Source organism: Penicillium citrinum, assembly GCF_028827155.1.
Source record: "Penicillium citrinum strain IBT 23319 chromosome Unknown utg000006l:1.0-3011923.0:1.0-3012962.0, whole genome shotgun sequence".
Classification (NCBI taxonomy): domain Eukaryota; kingdom Fungi; phylum Ascomycota; class Eurotiomycetes; order Eurotiales; family Aspergillaceae; genus Penicillium; species Penicillium citrinum.
Genome location: NW_026622691.1, coordinates 1,392,613 through 1,411,477, shown reverse-complemented (window position 1 = coordinate 1,411,477; position 18,865 = coordinate 1,392,613). Strand labels below are relative to the sequence as shown.

The window sequence follows — 18,865 nt, the reverse complement described above, 5'->3', positions numbered from 1 at the left end:
ATGTCTGGCGAGAAGATTTACGAGGGCGTTTTTGGTATCTTTGGGCCCTTCTTTACCATTGCGCGATCACTACTGACTTTGTAGCCGTTCATAAGCCGCAGGGCGTAACTTCAGCCGATGTGATCCGCAAGCTTCAACATCACTTCAAACCCTCCGACCTCTTTAAGCCATGGCTTCAGGAAGAGCAAGCTCGTCGGAAGCGCGAAAGCATGAACCAGCGAAAACGCAGACGTACGCAGAAATTAGATATCAAGATCGGCCATGGAGGTACACTGGATCCGCTTGCGACGGGTGTTCTTGTTACCGGCGTGGGCAAGGGCACCAAGTCGCTCAGTGACTTTCTAGCATGCACCAAGACCTACGAAACAATTGTCCTTTTCGGCGCCGAGACCGACTCATATGACCGACTGGGTAAGATCGTGCGCCGAGCACCATACGAACACATTACGCGCGAGGCTGTGGAGAAGGCCCTCGAGCAGTTCCGCGGCAAGATCATGCAGCGTCCACCTATCTTTTCGGCATTGAAGGTGGAGGGAAAGAAGCTTTATGAGTATGCGCGTGAAGGAAAGGTCCCGCCAATTGAGATCAAGCCTCGCCCGGTGGAAGTTCTGAACATGGACATTGTCGAGTGGTATGAGCCTGGTACACACGAGCACAAGTGGCCAGAGGAGGAGATGTCAGGCGATGCGAAAGTGGTAGCGGAGAAGCTTCTTGAAAAGGATGCTGAGCTGCCTGTAGTCCCACCGGCAGAAGGCGAGGCCACGCAAGAAGTGGAGGCTCAGTCTGCTAAACGCAAGTCTCCCCCTGCAGCTGATTCTCCTAAGGAGGAGGATCAAGATGCTACCAAGAAACAAAAGGTCGCCGAGGATGGCACCTCTCAACCTGCTGCTGCCGCTGCAGCTGAGTCCGCTGTCCCAGAGCCCGCAACCGCCGAGGCCCCTACCACCCACACAGAGCAACCTAAGCCCCAACCGGCGGCAGTGAAGATCTCCATGACCGTCACATCCGGTTTCTACGTGCGGTCTCTTGCACACGATCTTGGAAAGGCTGTCGGTAGCTGCGCTCTGATGAGTGAGCTCGTGCGCAGTCGCCAGGCTGACTATACCCTCGGAGAAGAGAACATTCTGGAGTATAAGGACCTCGATGCGGGTGAGGAAGTCTGGGGCCCTAAGGTCAAGAAGTTCCTTGAGACATGGGAAGAGAAAAGAGCCGCTAAAGCTGAGGCTGAGGCGGTGGCTGACGAGGAGTAGTAGCCCACTATTCGAAGCCATTTCTTGATTATTTACTTGGAAAAGTCAATTAATACATGTATAAATAACTAGATGCACTTGGGGTTCTATCTTGACATCTCAATGAAGTCTTTCATTTTAAAAAGAAACCGAACCCCCTTCGATCAAATCCTGCCCCCATGTCTTTGATACATCCAAATCAGGGCAAGTCGTCCAGAAACCATGCGGTAGTCCTGAGTAAACATACTTCTTCGTATCAACATCTTCCTTCTTCAACAATTGCTCAAACAACAATGCCTCGTCACGGCGGGGGTTCCCACCCGCAAAGATAAAAGAGAGCCTTCTTTGCCAGACCGGCGTGAGACTCAAAGAGTAATGGTGATAGCCGTTTATCTTCTGGAGGAGCCCCATACTTCGCGGCAAAATAATCAATAGACTTCCGCGTGAGTCCTGGCGGATCATCGATCTCATCTACACTTATTCTTCGGTCACGATACGCTGCTGGTCGTACATCCGGGTGACAGAAACTACCTGCTAGGAATAAAAGACCCGTCAAAGACGGTATGAGCCCTTCTCTCACTGAAAGATGAGCAATTCCCGCGGTGAAGTTGGCGCCGGCAAATGTACCTCCCAGAATGAAACCTTGCTCCAGATTGATAGGCAGTTCAGATGGTCCTTGAGAGGCGACCTACGGAAGAAGGTCAGCTCTGAGCAAATTTATTGCAGATTTGCTTGTTATTTTAGGACAAGGAAAGTTTACCCAACGGATGGCATCGAAACTATCCCAAATCCTTTTGGAAAAGGGTTCTCTGGCGCTAAACGATACTCGATATGAAAGCACCAAGACCGGGATTTGTGCTGCTAGTGCACGACAAGAGGCATCGTCTGTCTCAAGGCCACCTCACACAAATCCCCCACCATGAAGGTAGATTAATAGTGGTAAGCCTGTCCGGTCTGATTGTTTGTATACCCGCACGCAGATGGGATGTCCGTCTCGAGCTTGGATGTTGAATTCGTAAATATCGAGTCCCGGCTGTGGTGCGATCCCTAGATGGTCTCGGTTCATTCCCACTTGGCGAGTATTCGGAGGTAAATTATTGGGAAACTAGATCTCGTCATAATTTAGTTATTGTGAATTATTGATATAGTCAAGATTGCGATGGATGTCACGAACGTCCATCCATTGAGGATGGCCAACTGCGAGATAGCGGTTACTCGGCCATGATTAGAGGGAATATTGATCAGTTGGAACTGATCAATATTCCCTCTCGCTATTCAAGGTTGAATAGCGAAATAAGTCGGTGATATCTCTACATGTGTATATATATATATATATACTATAATCTTCAGATTGACCAATTGTCTAATTAGCACCCATCGTCAAGTCAGCCAAGCCGCTTATTTCTTGGAATTCCGAATGGCGTGAACTCGGATAAACTCGATCAGGGAAGCGGAAGAAACAGGTGGATTTTCATCAATGATTCAATTGAATGTGCAGATGCAAGGTATTCTAGATATTACACAAAGCAACAGTGGATAGTTTCCACCTTGGGATTTTTGATGCGCTGAACAGGCGCCTTCGTCACTCCTTAACTCTTCTGCAGTCTCCCTTCGTCTCTCTCTTTCTCAATTCAAATAAAAAGCGTTAACTGCTTAACGCTTACCGGCCATACGCTTACTCTTGCCAGGGCGCTTGGCACCGGCCTTCATCTTCTTGTGAGAAAAGTTGCGCAGGTCACCGCTGGATGCAGCATCACCGCTCTTCATGTGTCGCTTCTTGCCACCGAAACCGAACTTTTGATCCTTCTTTGCGCGTTTGTGGTTGGGACCACTGTCAGTACGACCACGCTTGCGGTCCGGCTGGCTAGCCTCCTCGATGGCGACGTCGAAGAGATCATTGGCGTCGTCAGTAGGAGCAGAAGAATCGGCCTTACGCTCTGTTAAGTTTAAAAAAAAAAGAAGACAAATTAGCCCAACAATTCAAATATACTATGAAAACAACGCAGATGCGGATTTAGCTGTAACTCACTCTTCTTCAATGTGTTGATCTTCTCCATAGTATCACGCTTCTCCTTGGCTCTCTGCTGCAGCTTGGCGACCTGCACCTGCTTGCCGAACTTCTTCAAGTCACGCTGGCGGCGTGCCTCAGCAGCAGCCTTCTTGCCAGCAGCTTCATCGTAAAGCTTCTTTTTGATCTTGTCCATGTGCTCGTCATTTTTGACCATCTCGGCAAAGTAATCACCGGGACGAGTGAATGAAATACCCTCCTTCTTCAGTAAACCCCGGGCCTGAATGGCGGCAGCCTGGCACACCTTGTAGAAAGCTAACTCGCGGTTCAGGTCGTCGTTAGGGTCTTCGACTTCGATTGGCTCTTGCGACACTAAGGAGTTGTGCTCGGAGAATGGCGTTTGCTTGGTGATGAACGAGATGCGCTTGATAGACGCATTTATGGCAGCGGAGTTGTTGATTGTCAGACGTTGGTGCGGAATAACATCCTCGCGCTCATCTTCTTCGAGATCTGAGAGCGGGATGTCCTCTTCTTCGTCCTCTTCGTCATCGTCCTCGTTGTCGTCTTGCTCCTCCTCGCTGGCCTCGACATTTTCGGGGGACTCGTCGCCGGATTGCTCAGCCTCGTCTTCTTCTGAGACATCTTCATCCTCCTCGGCCCCAGAGTCCATCTCGACGTCTTCTTCAACAGGCGCGGCCTTCTTGCTCTTCTTGGTAGCAGGCTCAGGCTTCACGCCTTTTTTCTTCTCAGCGGCCTTGACCTGCTTCTTCTGCTTCTCGGCGTCATAATCACGGCCCTTGTGGGCGTCAAGCGCCTGCAAAAGTTTGCTTCGTTTGACCATGATGTTTTGTCGTGGAAGAAATTGGGTTGACAATTGCAAGTTTGAGGAGCGGCCGGGCTCGACTCTACGGGATTTTTTTGAGCTCGGACCAGACCAAATACGGTTAGCGCCAGCGATAAGGCCTGTAAGAGGCTTCCTCGCTAACTCTTTGCCTTACCGCCTACTAATTATATCTGACCGCCTTCTTCTGATTTCTTCTCCGCCTATCAACAAGCCGGCAAAATGCAGAAGTGCTTCAAACTAATGCAACAGTATATTGTAGAAGTGCAAACCGATTCATTAATTCAACACAACTTAGGGGAATCGATTCCCCTTGGAGACCCCCCTTTCCTTTACTTTACAAGGGGTCTCCTAGGTCCATATCAATTGAGGCTATAGAAACGAAACTCGAATAATTTACAGCTCATCCTTGCCAGTCTCCTCCTTCTCACCAGCAAATCCACGCAGGATGTTGCTGCGGGAGACCATATCATCAACCTTTTCAGCAGCAGAGCCACCCTTGCTCAGAACCTTGGAAAGACGCGCCAGTTCCTTGACAGCGTACTCCTGGTTCTGGCTCAGCTTATCAGCGACCTTGACATAGTACTGGGCGTACTTGTCCTGGATACCCTTGGCGGCCTTCTTGATCTCGGAAGCCAGCTTCTCGAACTTATGGGCGGGGACGTACTCGGCGACGAGGCTGTCCAGGGCGGGAATAGTGCCGGCCTTCTTGTTAAGACCACCGCCAACGGCACGGTTGGTACCTGTCTTCTGGTTGAGGAACTCAACGAGAGCCTCCTCGGAACGGGCGCTGGCGTAGGGCTCGGGCTCAGTAGTTCCCTTGGGGAAGAACTTGATGGTAGGGTAGCCGGTAATGCCCTGCTCCTTGGCCAGGGCGCGGGAATTCTCAGCTTCGGCATCGACCTTGGCGATCACGACGTTCTCCTCAAGGGCGAAGTCGTTGGCAAGGGTCTCCCAGATCGGAGCGAGGGTCTTGCAATCTTTATGAAATTTAAACCAAAACTGTTAGCCATAGGCACGTAAATAACATTTATGAGCCGGGGGTAAAAATGGCATAACTCACGGCCACACCAGGGTGCAGTGAAAGCGACCAGAACATCCTTTTCACCACCAACAGTAGTCTTGAAAGTGGCGTCGTTCAGGAACTCAACCTTGCTGGGCTCCTTTTGCGCACCACGGGGCTTAATGCCGGTCTTGTCAGTGATCCAGGAAGACAGGCTCTCCAGATCACGGCCACCCTTGTATTCCTCGGGCTTATCACTCTTTCCATCGAACCACTTCAGGGTGGGGAAGCCCTGGACACCGAAACGCTTGCCCAGCTCGCGGTGCTCATCGGCATCAACCTTGCCGACAATAACCTTATTCTCGGCATGAGCAAAACTCTGAGCGAGCTCCTCATAGACGGGGGCAAGGGTCTTGCAGTGGCCACACCAGGGAGCGAAGAATTCCACCAAGGCTGGTTTGCCCGACTGCAAAACGACCTTGTCGAAGTTACTGGGGATCAAGTCGGTGACGACGGAGCTTGCGTTGGCGAAGCTGCTGAGCGCGGCGACGGCGCCCACCAGCAGGTAGCTCAGGCGAGCCATTTTGTGTGCGTGTGTGTTTTAGGTGAGGGGAGTAGGGAGTTGAGGTGATGTTTAATCCAATTGCTGAAAGAGAACGGTTGAATTGGAGGGTCCAAAGGATGATGACAAAACAGCCCCGACCCGAAAAGGCCACTTTGCCTCCGCAGTTCCGCAGATCATTCATTAATATGATGGTACATAACAAAGCGTATATGTAGGAATACTGTGGACATTTGGGGAGCTGGACAGCAAAATTTGCTACGAGATGCTTAGCCCAAATTCTATAGTGACTGTTTTAAAACAACAAGACAACTCAGCGAATTCGTCGATGCATTATCATTCCTAATGTAGAATCTAGAATGACCCTGAGTTTAATGGAGAACTATCTGTTGATGTGCCGTCAATTGGGCAGAATTATCTCAAAGAGGAGAGGGGGGGGAGAATAGCAAGGAAACTATCGGCTTAAATAAACAGAAATCAACGAAAAAGAGATCTCTTCGACGGTGGTTCAATCATGGAACTATGCACTAACTACAAATGGCCATGTAGATGACTGGACTTCAATGAATGAAGTCCTCATAATGTCAAAGCTGGGTTCCTCATTCAACAAGTTCGGTTGTGTAGTGTAATGGTCATCACTGCGGATTCTGATTCCGCCAATCCCGGTTCGATCCCGGGCACGACCTTTTTTTTCCAGTATTCAAATTTTTTTTATGTCAATCGTCTGCGTTGCGTACGTTGAGTGATACGGGTTTTGCATGATCTGAAAAGAGGTACGAAGGAGCAAATTTTATTATTACGATAGTGAAATCCCGCAATCGAAATGAATCGAAAGAGAGAACTGTCATTTGCTTTTCAGGTTGGCCTTCGAAGCATGGAGAAGTGGTGGAGGAGCACTTGACTTGTATACTGTAGTGTAGACATCATTCATTTAGACGGAAACGTCTCTCACTGGTTGAGATATTTACATTAAGCGATATACATAGTATGTCGATCATACCTGGGGGGTGTTCTCTTTGTGCCTTTTGCATTTGGATTTGGAAAAGAAAAATTGAATCGGATGGATAGATTATCAATCGGACTTCTTATTACAAGCCAAGTGTTCAGCTACTGAGGAACAGAGGTAATCGAATCTTAATTTCACCACTACCTGATATCATTAACCACTAAGACATCGTCAAAAAAGAGAGAAGCCATCGAGGTATATATAGTCAACATTAGATATGTGCCCTCACAGCCTCACTCAGCTTCAAGCTTGTAACGTGCAGTCCGTCAGAATTCCATCTCTCATTTGCCCAACTGTTCATAACAGATTACAGATCTTAAATTTGCGCACAGAAAAACGTGTATGGGCACACAACGGAATCGAATGTTCTCCTCTATCCACACACCTAGTTGGCCCTGTTTCCGCCAGCATATCTACCCGTTCACAATATTCGCGGCGGGAAATCCAGACTCAATGGAGATTGAGGGTTATCCGTGTAATTGAAACTTGAATTGCTAAACACTCCAAACAATATACTTCTTTGCGATAAATTACTAGAAAGCAGGGAAAAAAAAGCTGCACCTTTGAATTAACCACCTTGATCGTGGAGGAAAAAGAAAGGTCGTGCCCGGGATCGAACCGGGATCGGCGGAATCAGAATCCGCAGTGATGACCATTACACTACACAACCAATGGTTATATCTAGGCCTGGATCTATATGATTTATAGCAGACATTTTAAAATGCAGCATCGACTACATAAAAAACTCAGCTGCTAACGATTAGGTGTCTGTCTGTCTGTGTGCGTAGGCGGATTTAGCCAATACTTCTTGTGAAAGAAAGAAATTATTTTCCATAACGATCATGAATGAACCAAAAAAAAGCAACCATTCATATGTTACACTTGGTGTTCAAAAATCTAGGTCCTGCCCGGAATCGAACCGGGATTTATGGAAGTAGATATTCTAAGAATGACTCAGAATCCATCGTTATAACCATTAAACCACAAGACCTTATACTTGATTAATAAGCGATCTTTTGACACTATAACTAAGCAGATACCATCAATAATAAGTTTTACAATTGGGTAATAACTGTTCACTAGTTAGCTGGTATCTATATTGTTATATCGACAGTACGTAGGCGGGATCACATCCAAGATATGTAGACAACGAAAGGAATTTTGTTACAGAAAAGAAAAGAAACTCATTATCTCAACTCCTCTCTCCGAGACTCGGTCATACCTGACTGGTAAAATTGACTCCCCTCGACTGGAAGAATCCAAAACGCATTGGGTAAAAACAAACAACGAAACTTTGGGGAAGTTCCTTTGTTTGTTTTCTTCGTTTTCATGAATACCTTCTCCATAACGACTTCTTTGTTATTACTTTTGATTGATAAGCCGCCCAACACACAATGTTTCGACTATTTGGAGATATTTGGCTAGATGAGCCGCCTGAGGATAGGGCGACGGCCTTCAAGGAACTTCTGCCTCTAATTCGAGACCTTGAGCACAGCACCACGCAAAGTATGTACACCCGGGGCATTTGAACAAGAGAGCTGCGGTGCATATACATAGTTAACATGGGGTTAGAAACGAATCTGCTCTCTTCCTGGGACATGGACCTGGCATTCGAAAGATACCGAGAGGAGGAGCATACATGGTGGAGGAGACATCAAGTTGACCGACCCCGCGAGTACTTCGTCCGTCCATCTGGAAGCCTCGATGCCCAAGTAGCATGTCACCTGTTTAATCCCACTTTCGCGGTGAACAATGCCTCGTTTGAGGAAACGGACGATCCATCAAATCCGTGTATTGCACAACCTCACGATGCTGGCTTTTCCTCCCAAAACTGTCTGATGTTTGATCACTCGGCTAGAAGAGATGATAGCCGGCACTGTAGCTTAATTTATCCTCCAGATCTCTGGGATGTACATGAGAGGTTTATTTCTGATCTCAGATCTCACATGAAGGCCGTGGTCGAAGTATGCTGGGGAAGAAATGTGCAAGACAGAATGATGATATGTTTACAGAAAAACCTACGCATTCTGCCCCTTTGGGGTCGCTACGACGGTATTAACCTCCATCTAGAGTTATCGGAACAGATGACATCGGTCAAGCGCTTTATCGTTTTTGTCAACCATCCCCAGTTTTACATGTTTACGAAAGGAGATAATGTGCGTGCCCAGGCCTTTCGAGCGAAGCAAGGTGGCAGACAAGATCTGCTCTTGGAGCTAGCTGCTGGTCTAGGGAAGATAAACATCAGTGCAGATTTCTACAAGCTCAATCCTCTTTTGCTTCGTCCATTCCGGCCAACTAAAACGAATCGAGAGCATATGAGCGCCCTGAAAGGCCAAGCGTACACTGCCATCAAGGCTATCTGCCCCGACGCCGTCGATTTTTCCACGATTCGGGGAGGGCTCAGTATCATTCGAAAGAACCGCAAAAAGCAAGACAAGTTCAATTTACCTGAAGTCGAACCTGCTTCTAAGAACCCGGCCAAAGTTACCGGCGATATGTTTGTAGATGACGAGGCCTTGGTAGGATCTTCCTGAATTTCAAGGTTGCTTCTAACATTGACTCTGGATATGCACAGGAAGAGGCTCGTTCCCAGCAGATTTCCCAGATTACAGAGGAGATACATGAGCTCGCCGCCATGTTTATGCCTGATACTATGTCTGAAACGGTCTTCGATTTCACTGACAGAGTCGAATGTCGCAGGTTTATTGAGAGTATCGAAGCATTCGAGGGAGAGCTATATCAGTGGGAAGAGCTTCCCGAGAACATCGTTGAACTGGTCCAGGCACAAAAGGGACTTCGAATCGATCGGCAACCCGTTGCTTCACGCAAAGAGGCTGAGACTGCTTATCGCCTTCTTCAAAGTGGGAACATCCCGGAATGCCTCAGTGTCATCGGACTTGCATTTTCCATTCTGACTGCTTACATTTCAACTACTCTTTACATGCCAGTAGAGGCCGTCGATGACTTGATGATTCTCGACACATCACCAAATAGAACGGTTACTCGGGTATGCTCAGGCTGTCGAGGAAGGGTGTTAGACGACTCTTTCCCATACTTTGCTAAGAGGAACCCGGGTTACTATGTTTTAAGAAGCTCAGATACTGGCTGTGGGCGCTCTGGCTGTCCAGGTGGACACGTTCTTTTCCATCCTTCGAGGGGTGCTCAAAAATGCGTGCGCGCTCTCATGGGAGATTTGAAAAATGTCCCAAAGCCCCGTATTCTCGGGAATGCACCATGGGACAAGTTATTTCTTCGTCACGGCACGGAGGAGCTTGGAGATCTTCCTAAAGTCGTCGAGTTCAAATGCCCATTTGACGGTTGCAGAGCCATCAACAAAAACCATACTCCAAGGTGGACGATTCAACTAAATCCGACGCTTGTAACCCGCCAATTCAAATGCCCAGAATGCGGAAGGAAAGGGGACTGGATACCTGTCAGCGCTAATTTTGACTACGTCCGAAGTGAGAGCCTTACACGCACCTGGGGCCGTTTCGCGAAGAAAGGATGTGACTTAAGAATATATCCGCGACGAGCAGATGTGTACTTTTCTCAAGGGCATATTGATATTCGGATTGCGCAGCTGAAGGAAGCCAAGATGTTTGACGATCAAAGGAGTTGAATGTTCTTGAAGTGATGATGATAAGCGATTATGTGGAATTCAATGACTGAACACGGAGGTAACGCGCTCAGTTGTGTCAATAGTAACTAAGTACGATTCCAGTACGCGAGAGTCAACAAGGACCTATGGGCAAATGTTTGATGTAAGGTCGATCCCAATTGGGTATATAGTCCTTGCATACAAAGCTTTTCCGTTCCTTTTTATTGTTGGTTACTAGATATATAGTAATACAAGGGGAGGAGTCGCCACTAGCTAACCAGAAGTTGTTGAGAATAATCTAAACAACTTAGCAAAATAACAAAATTAGACTCGGGCGCTTCGGATGCGATCCGAGTAGATATAGCCCCGAAAATTCTGTCGTTCAAACTTCGGCGTAGCTCGGGCAAGGTCTCCTCTCATCGTCGTTCAGATAGCCATTTGTTTGCATCACTCCAGAGCTTCGAGTCCTTAACCTCTTTACCTGCATTCTGAGTCCCCTTGTAAACCGCATCCCAGAGTTTAAATGCGAGGTCCAAGTTATTGGTAAAGCTTTCGCTGTGTTGGAACCATTCCTTGCCCTTCGACTTGACCTCTGCTCGTGCCTCTGGTGAGGTAGGGTTGGCCTGGAGAGGCAGGTCATCCAGATAGGTGCGGACGGCGATACCAAGACCACAGTCATTATCGTCAATAAAAGGTAACCTGGAAAATATTAGCGTTAGTAAAGGGGAAAATTTCATGGCGTGGTGCATTATAGAGCACATACTTAATTCCGAGCTGGGTGAAGTCCTCACGATCACGATCAGCATCGCCGCTGAGCAGCAGGCTAGCCAGGACCACTTCAATGAGATTCCGCAAGGCAGACCGCACCTCCGAGATCAGAGAGCGGTAACAAAGCAGTTGTCGGCTCAAAGGACCAGAGTATCCTATAGGCTTGTGCTGCAGCTTTGCAATACATGCCACTCGAGAAACCAGCATGTTGAAAGACTTATCCTCCTCTGAAAATGATAAACCTCGAGTCAGCTCCATTCTCGATTTGAAAGCCTATTCCAGTCAAAACTTACCAGATCCTCTCATCGGTCCTCCTGAGACATGTGAGAACCATTGTTTAGTGTTCAGGAGATCCATGCGAATCATTTCTATGGCAATGAAAATGGCCTCCTCGATATTGTCCGCTGGGTCCACATTTGACAGTGCTTGGTCAAGGCATTTACCCCACACAGTCAACTTGTGTTTATCGTCGACATAACCACGTAGTTGCAAGAATCGCCACATCACATTAGATAGAATATCATTTTGTGCTGACAGAATCTGAGGTGACAGTTAGTAATATGAGAGGGGGGTGAAAGTAGGTATATATGTAGACATACTGGGGTATCTTTAGTAGCAAATGACTTCGACGTGAAGTCCGACGTATTGATACTCTGAATGGCATACTTGAAAGACCCACGAGGGGCCTGGAGCTTCTTGACACTCTCCGGTAGCTGGGTCTCTGGGATCTTCCATGATTGTATCGTCTCCTTGAGCGATGGAATTCCCTTGAGGTTGATATTCCTCTCCGATTTCTCGTCAAACCAAGGGCGGATTTGGATCACCTTTGTCTGGTAAAATCGGTGTAAGGAGTTGGCTAGCAGAGAGATTGACTGCGATCGGATTGGTGTGAGAGTATCGCCCACCAGCTGGCGGTAAATTTCAGAGTCTTCGGTGCCGAGAGGCAGTGAAATGCGTACTTCGCCCGACGTCAGATAGTTGGGAACATCTGGACCTAGAACGCCCTTGGATAAGTAAAAGTATAATTCTTCGGGCAATCTTTGCCCGATGAGCTCGTGCAAGTCGGAGGACGTAGTTTCCGGTTCCATTGGGCCCACGCGACCATCGATGTCCATGTAAACATGGTGCTTGACTATCATATACGCTCGCTTGTACCTGTCAGTATACTGAAACTCCTGCATACGGCGATCCTCCTCGTATTGCGCACACAGTGTCAGGGCGCTTCGCCCAGTTGCATTGAACATGGGCAACGCATCGCGAATAGAGGGGGTCTTCCCGGGGAAGGCTGGGTTTTCAAAGAGGGGGCAAGCTCGCAAGAATGGTGATCCAAGAAGTAGGCAGAAATCAAGGAATTGTTCGTTCGAAAGGCGTCCAAGCTCCTCTTGGGCGTTCTGCTTGGTGATCCAGGTGAATTGGGCGGGTTCGGTCTCGATGCGAGTCACTAGTTTGTCTAGGTCAAACAGAAGAGCCTCTGACGGCCCATACACAGCATCAATGACAGGCTTATCGCCACGGACAAGGTAAGAAAGCTATTGCGATTCAGCAGTCAGTGATATCAGGTCTCTTCCACAGCTTTCGGAAGCACTCCTAGTGTAGTCGCTCTGACTCACCTGAGCAGCGGCACTATAGGGTGCCACCATGAAGGAGACACCATTCTGGTTCAAGATTCGTTGCAGGAACTTGTAGAGGGTTTCGGGGGGAGGGGTCCCTGGTTCGCAGTATTCATAGTCAGCGCCTGGTATCATCGCCTGCTGGCCCCAGTTCAAGGGGAGGATTGCCGGTGGAGGGGTCGTCCATATTTTGGCTGGGACAAGTACAAGGGTGTTCATCATACCGGCATTGCTGAAGGCGTCTACGACCCGATCGGCCTGCTGTTGATCGTAAAGCTCCCAAGCCTGTTCAAAGGAGCGGGCTGCGGATTGGGGGGTGGCGCGATTGTCTTTCTTGCCAAAATCCAAGCCATTGAACACGAAGACACATCCAACGCCGAGATTCTTGAAGGTCTGGAGCTCCTTTTCGATGTTGTTCCTCAAGGCGAAAGGGAAACCGCCTAATGCGCCTAACAAGGCCTCGCGAGTCGAGACGTTGATCAGGTGCTGTTCAATAAAATATGACGCATCGATACCGACGATAGCACCTTTGAGGGACGATAGAGGGAGAGACTGGGTGCGGCCAATGGCCCATTCATCGAAAGGACGGACTAGGAGAGGGAAATTAACAGTTAGACAAGCCACCTGGGAGCTCAAGATATTGGAGTGGGTAACTGAATGGGCGAGGTGGACACACTCGGCATGATTTCAGAGCTGTAGAGCTGGAGATCAGAAAGTACAGCTAGGTGCCGAGCATTGAGGCCCGATTAAAAGAAGTGGAGAGATGGTGGCCAGTTAGCGGTGGAGGGAGGGGGGTGGAGGAGGGGAGGAGGAGAGCGGAAGCTGAGAAGATCACGACGTTTTGCGAGGGGGGAAAAGCGGAGTTGTTTAACTTGAGACTTTTTCTTTGCTTTTTGTTTGATTGCTTGTTCTTAGGCCACACAACAATATTCACTTGAGAATGGTGGAATAATTAAGAAAATAGTATTGAAGAAATCATATGAGCTTGAATTTATTTGGATCCTATCAAGTGTTCAAGTGGTAGTTACTAGCACACTAAATGCTAGTGTAGGTAGTAACTACCTGCTAGTCAACCACTGCCCTATGGTAGCACAATGATACGATGAATATTCAAGTCCTTTAGATTCTGGTATTTATATGGTAGGAATAGAGTACAGTTCCCTTATTGTATGGGTATTTGGGAATAAAATAGTACTATTTCGATCTTCAACAGTTGGCTTGTATGCACACTACCTAGTATATACTATATACTATAATGTAGAATATATATACAACGTAGTATAATAGGTAACTTGTTCAAGTAGTTCTATGCTTAATTCTCCATCTTAGTGCCGAACAATCTCGGATCGGAGACTAGAGACCCCCCGATCTTCCAAATCTTCCAGATTAATATGCTACCTAATACCCAGTACTAAGACCACTAAGATAACAGAAGAATCGCGGGGCCACATCGGACGTCGCCTGTGGAAACAGCGGGACCAACTTTCGGCTCTTTTTGATATGCCAGACCCGCGATAGGTCCATGGCAGATTGCACTTCCCCGTATCTTAGCGCAGAAGTCCGCCAAAGAAAAAACGATATATATATGATAGCGAAAAGATCCACTGCTATTCTGATTTCTCTCTTCCCGTCTCAAACTTCAACTTCCTGATTGAACCCAATAATGTCCGACTCCGACGTCACGGCTCCGATTGAGCTTCCTGTCATTGATATCTCTGACCCCAATGACCCCGCCGTGGGGAAGGCCATGCTAGATGCCGCGGCCAAGTATGGTTTCCTCTACGTGAATAGCAAGGGTTCTGACTTTACGTCGGAGGACGTGGACCATGCTTTTGGACTGGTGAGCTTCTGCTCTGCCTTTGATTTATCATTCTTGAAACTGACATAGCCCGCGGTAGTCAAAAAAGTTTTTTGCCTCTCCCGCTGCAGAGAAAGAGACATGTCGTATCACGCCAAATGTAAGTGCTCGTGACGCCGGCTGCTCGTTTACGAAATACTGAGTACTGATAAAAACGCATTATAGAACCGTGGCTGGTCAGGAATGCACACTGAGACTCTCGACCCCGAGCACCAACGTGTAAGTCACCTATATATACCCCATGGATATAGCGAAGACTAATCGAAACGCTTGATAGACAGGGGATTTCAAGGAGTACGACTATATATGAATCCTTCGGCCATTTTCAATGCAACAAGAAAGACTGACCATCACAGAGCCATGAACTTCGGCGACTTCAAAGATGGCAAAGCCCAGCAACCCATCCCCCCCAGTCCTGGCACCCCATGAGTCCGAAATCAACGACTTCGCAGCCCTATGCAACAAAACCTGTAATCGAATCCTCAATCTACTTGCCCTAGGCCTCGAGGTAATCCTCAATTACCCCTACCCCCAATGCAAATCCAAGACTGACTCCAATATCTAGGTTCCTCATGACTTCTTCACCACCCGCCATGATCCAAGCGGTGGTCCAACAGGAAGTATCCTTCGCTACTTGTACTACCCATCCATATTCTCCCCAGCAACAGCATCCTACAAACATGACAAGGATGTTCGTGCTGGTGCGCACTCCGATTACGGAAGTATCACCTTACTTTTTCAAAAACCGGGACAACCGGGGTTGGAAATTCTTACTCCGGAGGGGACCTGGGCACCTGTGCCTATTGTACCGGGTAATGATGCCTCTGCTTTCCCCTTCCCGCCTATTCTGGTGAATATCGGGGATTTGCTTAGTTATTGGACGGATGGGCTGCTCAAGTCTACCGTGCACCGGGTTGTGTTTCCTCTGGCGGAACAGAGGAGTCCTAATCCGCAGGATAGGTATACGCTTGTTTATTTCTGTCATCCGGTTGATGCTACTGAGCTTGTTCCTGTACCGAGTGAGGTTGTGAAAAAGCATCGGGCAAAGGCCGGAGGTGTGGGTGTTGTTGGATTTGGTGGTGGTGCTGGCACTCTGGAGCCAGGGAAAAGACCTCTTACTGCTGCGGAGCACTTGGAGTCAAGATTGGCTGCTACATATGGATTTACGAAGGAGGAATAGGTATTGTTGCTGACAGTTGGAATCAATCTTACTTGTTTACGGAGAAGGAAGTAGATGCAGATGCAGATGGTTCATTCATCGAGAAAATGACGGTCCAATGAGTGTAGAAGAACGCCGGTGCCGTGATGGCAAATTGCAAAGAGACAAAGACGATTCCTCCAAACGTAGGTAACATGACAGATGAAGACGCAAGGCAGGCAGATGGTTAAAATGCTTGAGGGACCTGCGGTGGTCGGACGAAGGGATGATGAATGAGGAAGTAATGTCCATCTACGGACATAGGAAACTCGTGATAACACAATTAAAAGTATGTGAAACGAACACAAAGTTCAGAGAGAAAACAATTGGTGGAACGTGGCCCAATATGATAAAATGCGGGCAAATGATAAGGAAATGATAAAAAAGATATACACTCATAAGGCTGGTGGGATATGTGGTTATAAAAAAAAAAAAGGAAGGGCCCCAGGATGGAAGACCCGGCATCAGGTAAGATAGCCATGCAGGACTGAGCTGTGGGGAAGCCAAAAAAAATAATTGGGAATAATGTGTTTCAAAAAATGAGATAAAAAGTCAGACGACATGTAAAAGGTATCTTTCGGGGGTTGAATGAAACGCCGCCAAATTTGCAATGCCATGTGTGCGAGTGAGATGGGACGTGAGACTCGGTGCAAAGGGTGAAGAGGTTGTTATGTAGATGCGTGAGGGTGATGACGCTATGCGAGCCAGTATGCATGGAAATCAAAAGAAAATGAACTCCTTGGAGATCGTTGGGTCGTATCAAGGGGTCGTGTGGCACCAGTGACGGTGATATACCCAGGCTGCTTTCTGGCAGTCTTTGCTGCAGTACTTGGTACGTCGGCAGCGGCGACATTTGGCGAATTGTCGCTGGAACTCCTCCCACTTGCCACACTTATAATACGCACACTGACGGATTCCGCCGCGCGACTCATCCTTGCGGCACAGGTTCCTCATTACCACGCAGGCCCAGTATTGCATATCCTTGGAATGGTGTCGAACAGTAAACTTCTCAACCAGTGGGAAGATGTTGACATCATCGGGTAGCAAATACTCATCTTCATCCTCTGCCATCTCAATCGGCGTTGATGGATCGGCGTTCTCATCCAAAAGATGCAACTCGCGATCGATCTTGAGTTTCGGCACGAGATGAGAGCGTTGGAAGTAGGAACGAAGGTTGCAGTACTTGGATACATAAGCCAAGAGCTGCAGGGACATCAAGACATCCTCATCCCGAGGCATGGTCGTTAAGACCCCTTGAGTGACGGGTGTGCTGCGGTCACGGAGATACATGGCGTAAGGGCTGGGGGCGAGGGTAGGTGAGTTTGGGTTGTTTGTGGCTTGTGCGGGGGAGAGGCCAAGGCCTCCGTTGGTTTGAGTGTTTCCATTGTTGTTGATGATACTGCCATCGACAGCGGAGCGATGTGCGATATTAAAGGTTTCGGCCTCCTGGCCTTCCTCCGAAGGATCGGTCACAGTCAGATCATGTGCGGCAGAGACGTCATCAATCATGGCCGTGGGACGTTCATCAACACTATCAATTTCCATCCGATTTGGCAATCCGACGATGGACTCGGCGTTCGGTGCTAGAACGTTGTCGTCACCCATAGTGGAATCTTCACCATGGGCATCATCTGATTCACCCGATGCAGATTGTTGTTGACGGATGCCGGGACGTTGGATGGCAGGGCCGGCCTGTGGGACACTTCGAGTTTGAGACTGGATGGGACCGCTTGGAGTTGTTGGAGAGTCAGGCTGTGAGATGATGCCAGTTTGCAACCCGGGCGGCATGCTAGGAAGGCGCTCCGCATCACGCACTGGCCTAAGACCGAATCCTTCGGGGATATCAGCTGAAGGAACAGCGGTGGCAAGGGGCTGCATGGCTCGCAAGCGGTGGTTTGTCCGAGTAAATCTGGCATCATGGACTCGATGATTGTGAGGCTCCGGTCTGAACGTGTTTTGTTCTGGTGGCGAGGTCAGAGGGGCACGAGGAGGGGAGGTAACGTCCATGGCATCGGAGTCGGTCGGTTGATTATCCTGGTAGTAGGGCTGGGGGATTTCGATACTGGGAGGAGGCGCTTGGCGGCGTGAGGGTGAGCGTGATTCCGTGTTGTGAGTTTCGTCCAAAGTAGCAGATCGTCCAGCGACCTCGCGGGTAGAGGCACTAGGCTTGCCGGAGTGACGACTCGACGAGTGCTTGTGAGGTTCGGGATCGGCACGCGACCGAACCTTGTCCACCACCTTGATGTAGTTATCCAGGATAGTAGCGATGACAGGAACCATGTCGGCCTCGACGACTCTGGTCCGTACGTTTTCGGAGCCCCTCACTCCAATATTGACGACACATTGGAAAGCAAGACTCCATTTCCACATTTCCATCAAATCCTTGCTCCTGCCCTCCTTCAGGATGCAAACCAGCCTTTCAATACCGCCATCGACGGTTAAAATATCCCGAATCCGAGCAGACGAGGTTGTGAGATATGCGAGATGGTTAAGAGAATTGATTAACGGTAGGGTTGATGTACAATCAAGGGCTCTTCGGTCGTAGAGGGTAGTGGTGATGTTGACCGAAGCCTTATTCACATTGGGAATACTAAAATTGACTTCCCGCATGATGAATTGGCAATCACGATCGAAGGATCGTAGGCACTAAAAGATATAGAGTCGTAGAAAGACGAAATATCATCCAGGGATAGAACAGAAGATCGAAACCAGGATGGCGAGGACCTTGTCGATTCGGCCAAAAGGTGGGATCTTAATGCCCCCTAACCTTTGGGGTGAAGACGCCCGCAGCGGCTGAATATAATAAAAGAGTCGCGAGTTTTCAGACGGTTAATCCAAAGACATCAGGAGAATCCAAAAATTCCTGGTGATGATGCTTGATGGGGTTCCTAAGCGCGTGAGGGTAGGGTAGGGGGGGGGAAGTGGTTGGTAGTGACTCCACGAGGTGAAAGGGAGGATGAGCGAAGCGCCGGGGTGTGTGGTTTCTGAGTGGGCGATGCGAGTTAAGTAGTTGGCAAAAAAAAAGTGAAATATGAGTCTAGGGGTATAAAGAGGGAATAATGTTCTCAAGACGATGAGAATCAGGCGACTAGAACAAATGGGGGAGAAAAGGGTAGGGCGATGGCGATGGCGATGAAGAGGGGATGAAAAGCCTTCCCTTTCGAAAGCGGAGAGAGAGGCGTCA

The 18,865-nt window shown here is 48.5% G+C and overlaps 7 protein-coding genes across 7 annotated transcripts; 3 read left to right on the top strand and 4 right to left on the bottom strand.

Moving 5' to 3' along the window:
- Window positions 1-1,250, top strand: N7469_007053 (pseudouridine synthase PUS4; the record flags this gene model as incomplete). Its single annotated transcript, XM_056645971.1, has 2 exons — window positions 1-34; window positions 85-1,250. 2 exons carry the CDS (start codon window positions 1-3, stop codon window positions 1,248-1,250), a joined length of 1,200 nt encoding a protein of 399 aa, XP_056499412.1.
- Window positions 1,251-2,882: 1,632 nt separating this feature from the next.
- On the bottom strand, window positions 2,883-4,078 carry N7469_007052 (EBP2 family rRNA-processing protein; the record flags this gene model as incomplete). The annotated part of the gene is made up of 2 exons (XM_056645970.1): window positions 2,883-3,166; window positions 3,259-4,078. 2 exons carry the CDS (start codon window positions 4,076-4,078, stop codon window positions 2,883-2,885), a joined length of 1,104 nt encoding a protein of 367 aa, XP_056499411.1.
- A 396-nt stretch (window positions 4,079-4,474) lies between these two features.
- On the bottom strand, window positions 4,475-5,664 carry N7469_007051 (protein disulfide isomerase family protein; the record flags this gene model as incomplete). The annotated part of the gene is made up of 2 exons (XM_056645969.1): window positions 4,475-5,058; window positions 5,142-5,664. 2 exons carry the CDS (start codon window positions 5,662-5,664, stop codon window positions 4,475-4,477), a joined length of 1,107 nt encoding a protein of 368 aa, XP_056499410.1.
- Window positions 5,665-8,043: 2,379 nt separating this feature from the next.
- On the top strand, window positions 8,044-10,268 carry N7469_007050 (uncharacterized protein; the record flags this gene model as incomplete). Its single annotated transcript, XM_056645968.1, has 3 exons — window positions 8,044-8,155; window positions 8,222-9,168; window positions 9,225-10,268. The coding sequence occupies 3 exons, from the start codon at window positions 8,044-8,046 to the stop codon at window positions 10,266-10,268; spliced, it is 2,103 nt and encodes a 700-aa protein (XP_056499409.1).
- Window positions 10,269-10,663: 395 nt separating this feature from the next.
- N7469_007049 (MKT1 family protein) lies at window positions 10,664-13,308 on the bottom strand (the record flags this gene model as incomplete). Its single annotated transcript, XM_056645967.1, has 6 exons — window positions 10,664-10,946; window positions 11,011-11,242; window positions 11,309-11,555; window positions 11,615-12,544; window positions 12,626-13,215; window positions 13,302-13,308. The coding sequence occupies 6 exons, from the start codon at window positions 13,306-13,308 to the stop codon at window positions 10,664-10,666; spliced, it is 2,289 nt and encodes a 762-aa protein (XP_056499408.1).
- A 980-nt stretch (window positions 13,309-14,288) lies between these two features.
- On the top strand, window positions 14,289-15,663 carry N7469_007048 (uncharacterized protein; the record flags this gene model as incomplete). Its single annotated transcript, XM_056645966.1, has 5 exons — window positions 14,289-14,465; window positions 14,524-14,583; window positions 14,649-14,702; window positions 14,866-14,991; window positions 15,049-15,663. The coding sequence occupies 5 exons, from the start codon at window positions 14,289-14,291 to the stop codon at window positions 15,661-15,663; spliced, it is 1,032 nt and encodes a 343-aa protein (XP_056499407.1).
- A 777-nt stretch (window positions 15,664-16,440) lies between these two features.
- On the bottom strand, window positions 16,441-18,291 carry samB (MYND-type zinc finger protein MUB1; the record flags this gene model as incomplete). The annotated part of the gene is made up of 1 exon (XM_056645965.1): window positions 16,441-18,291. One exon carries the CDS (start codon window positions 18,289-18,291, stop codon window positions 16,441-16,443), a length of 1,851 nt encoding a protein of 616 aa, XP_056499406.1.
- Window positions 18,292-18,865: the final 574 nt, after the last annotated feature.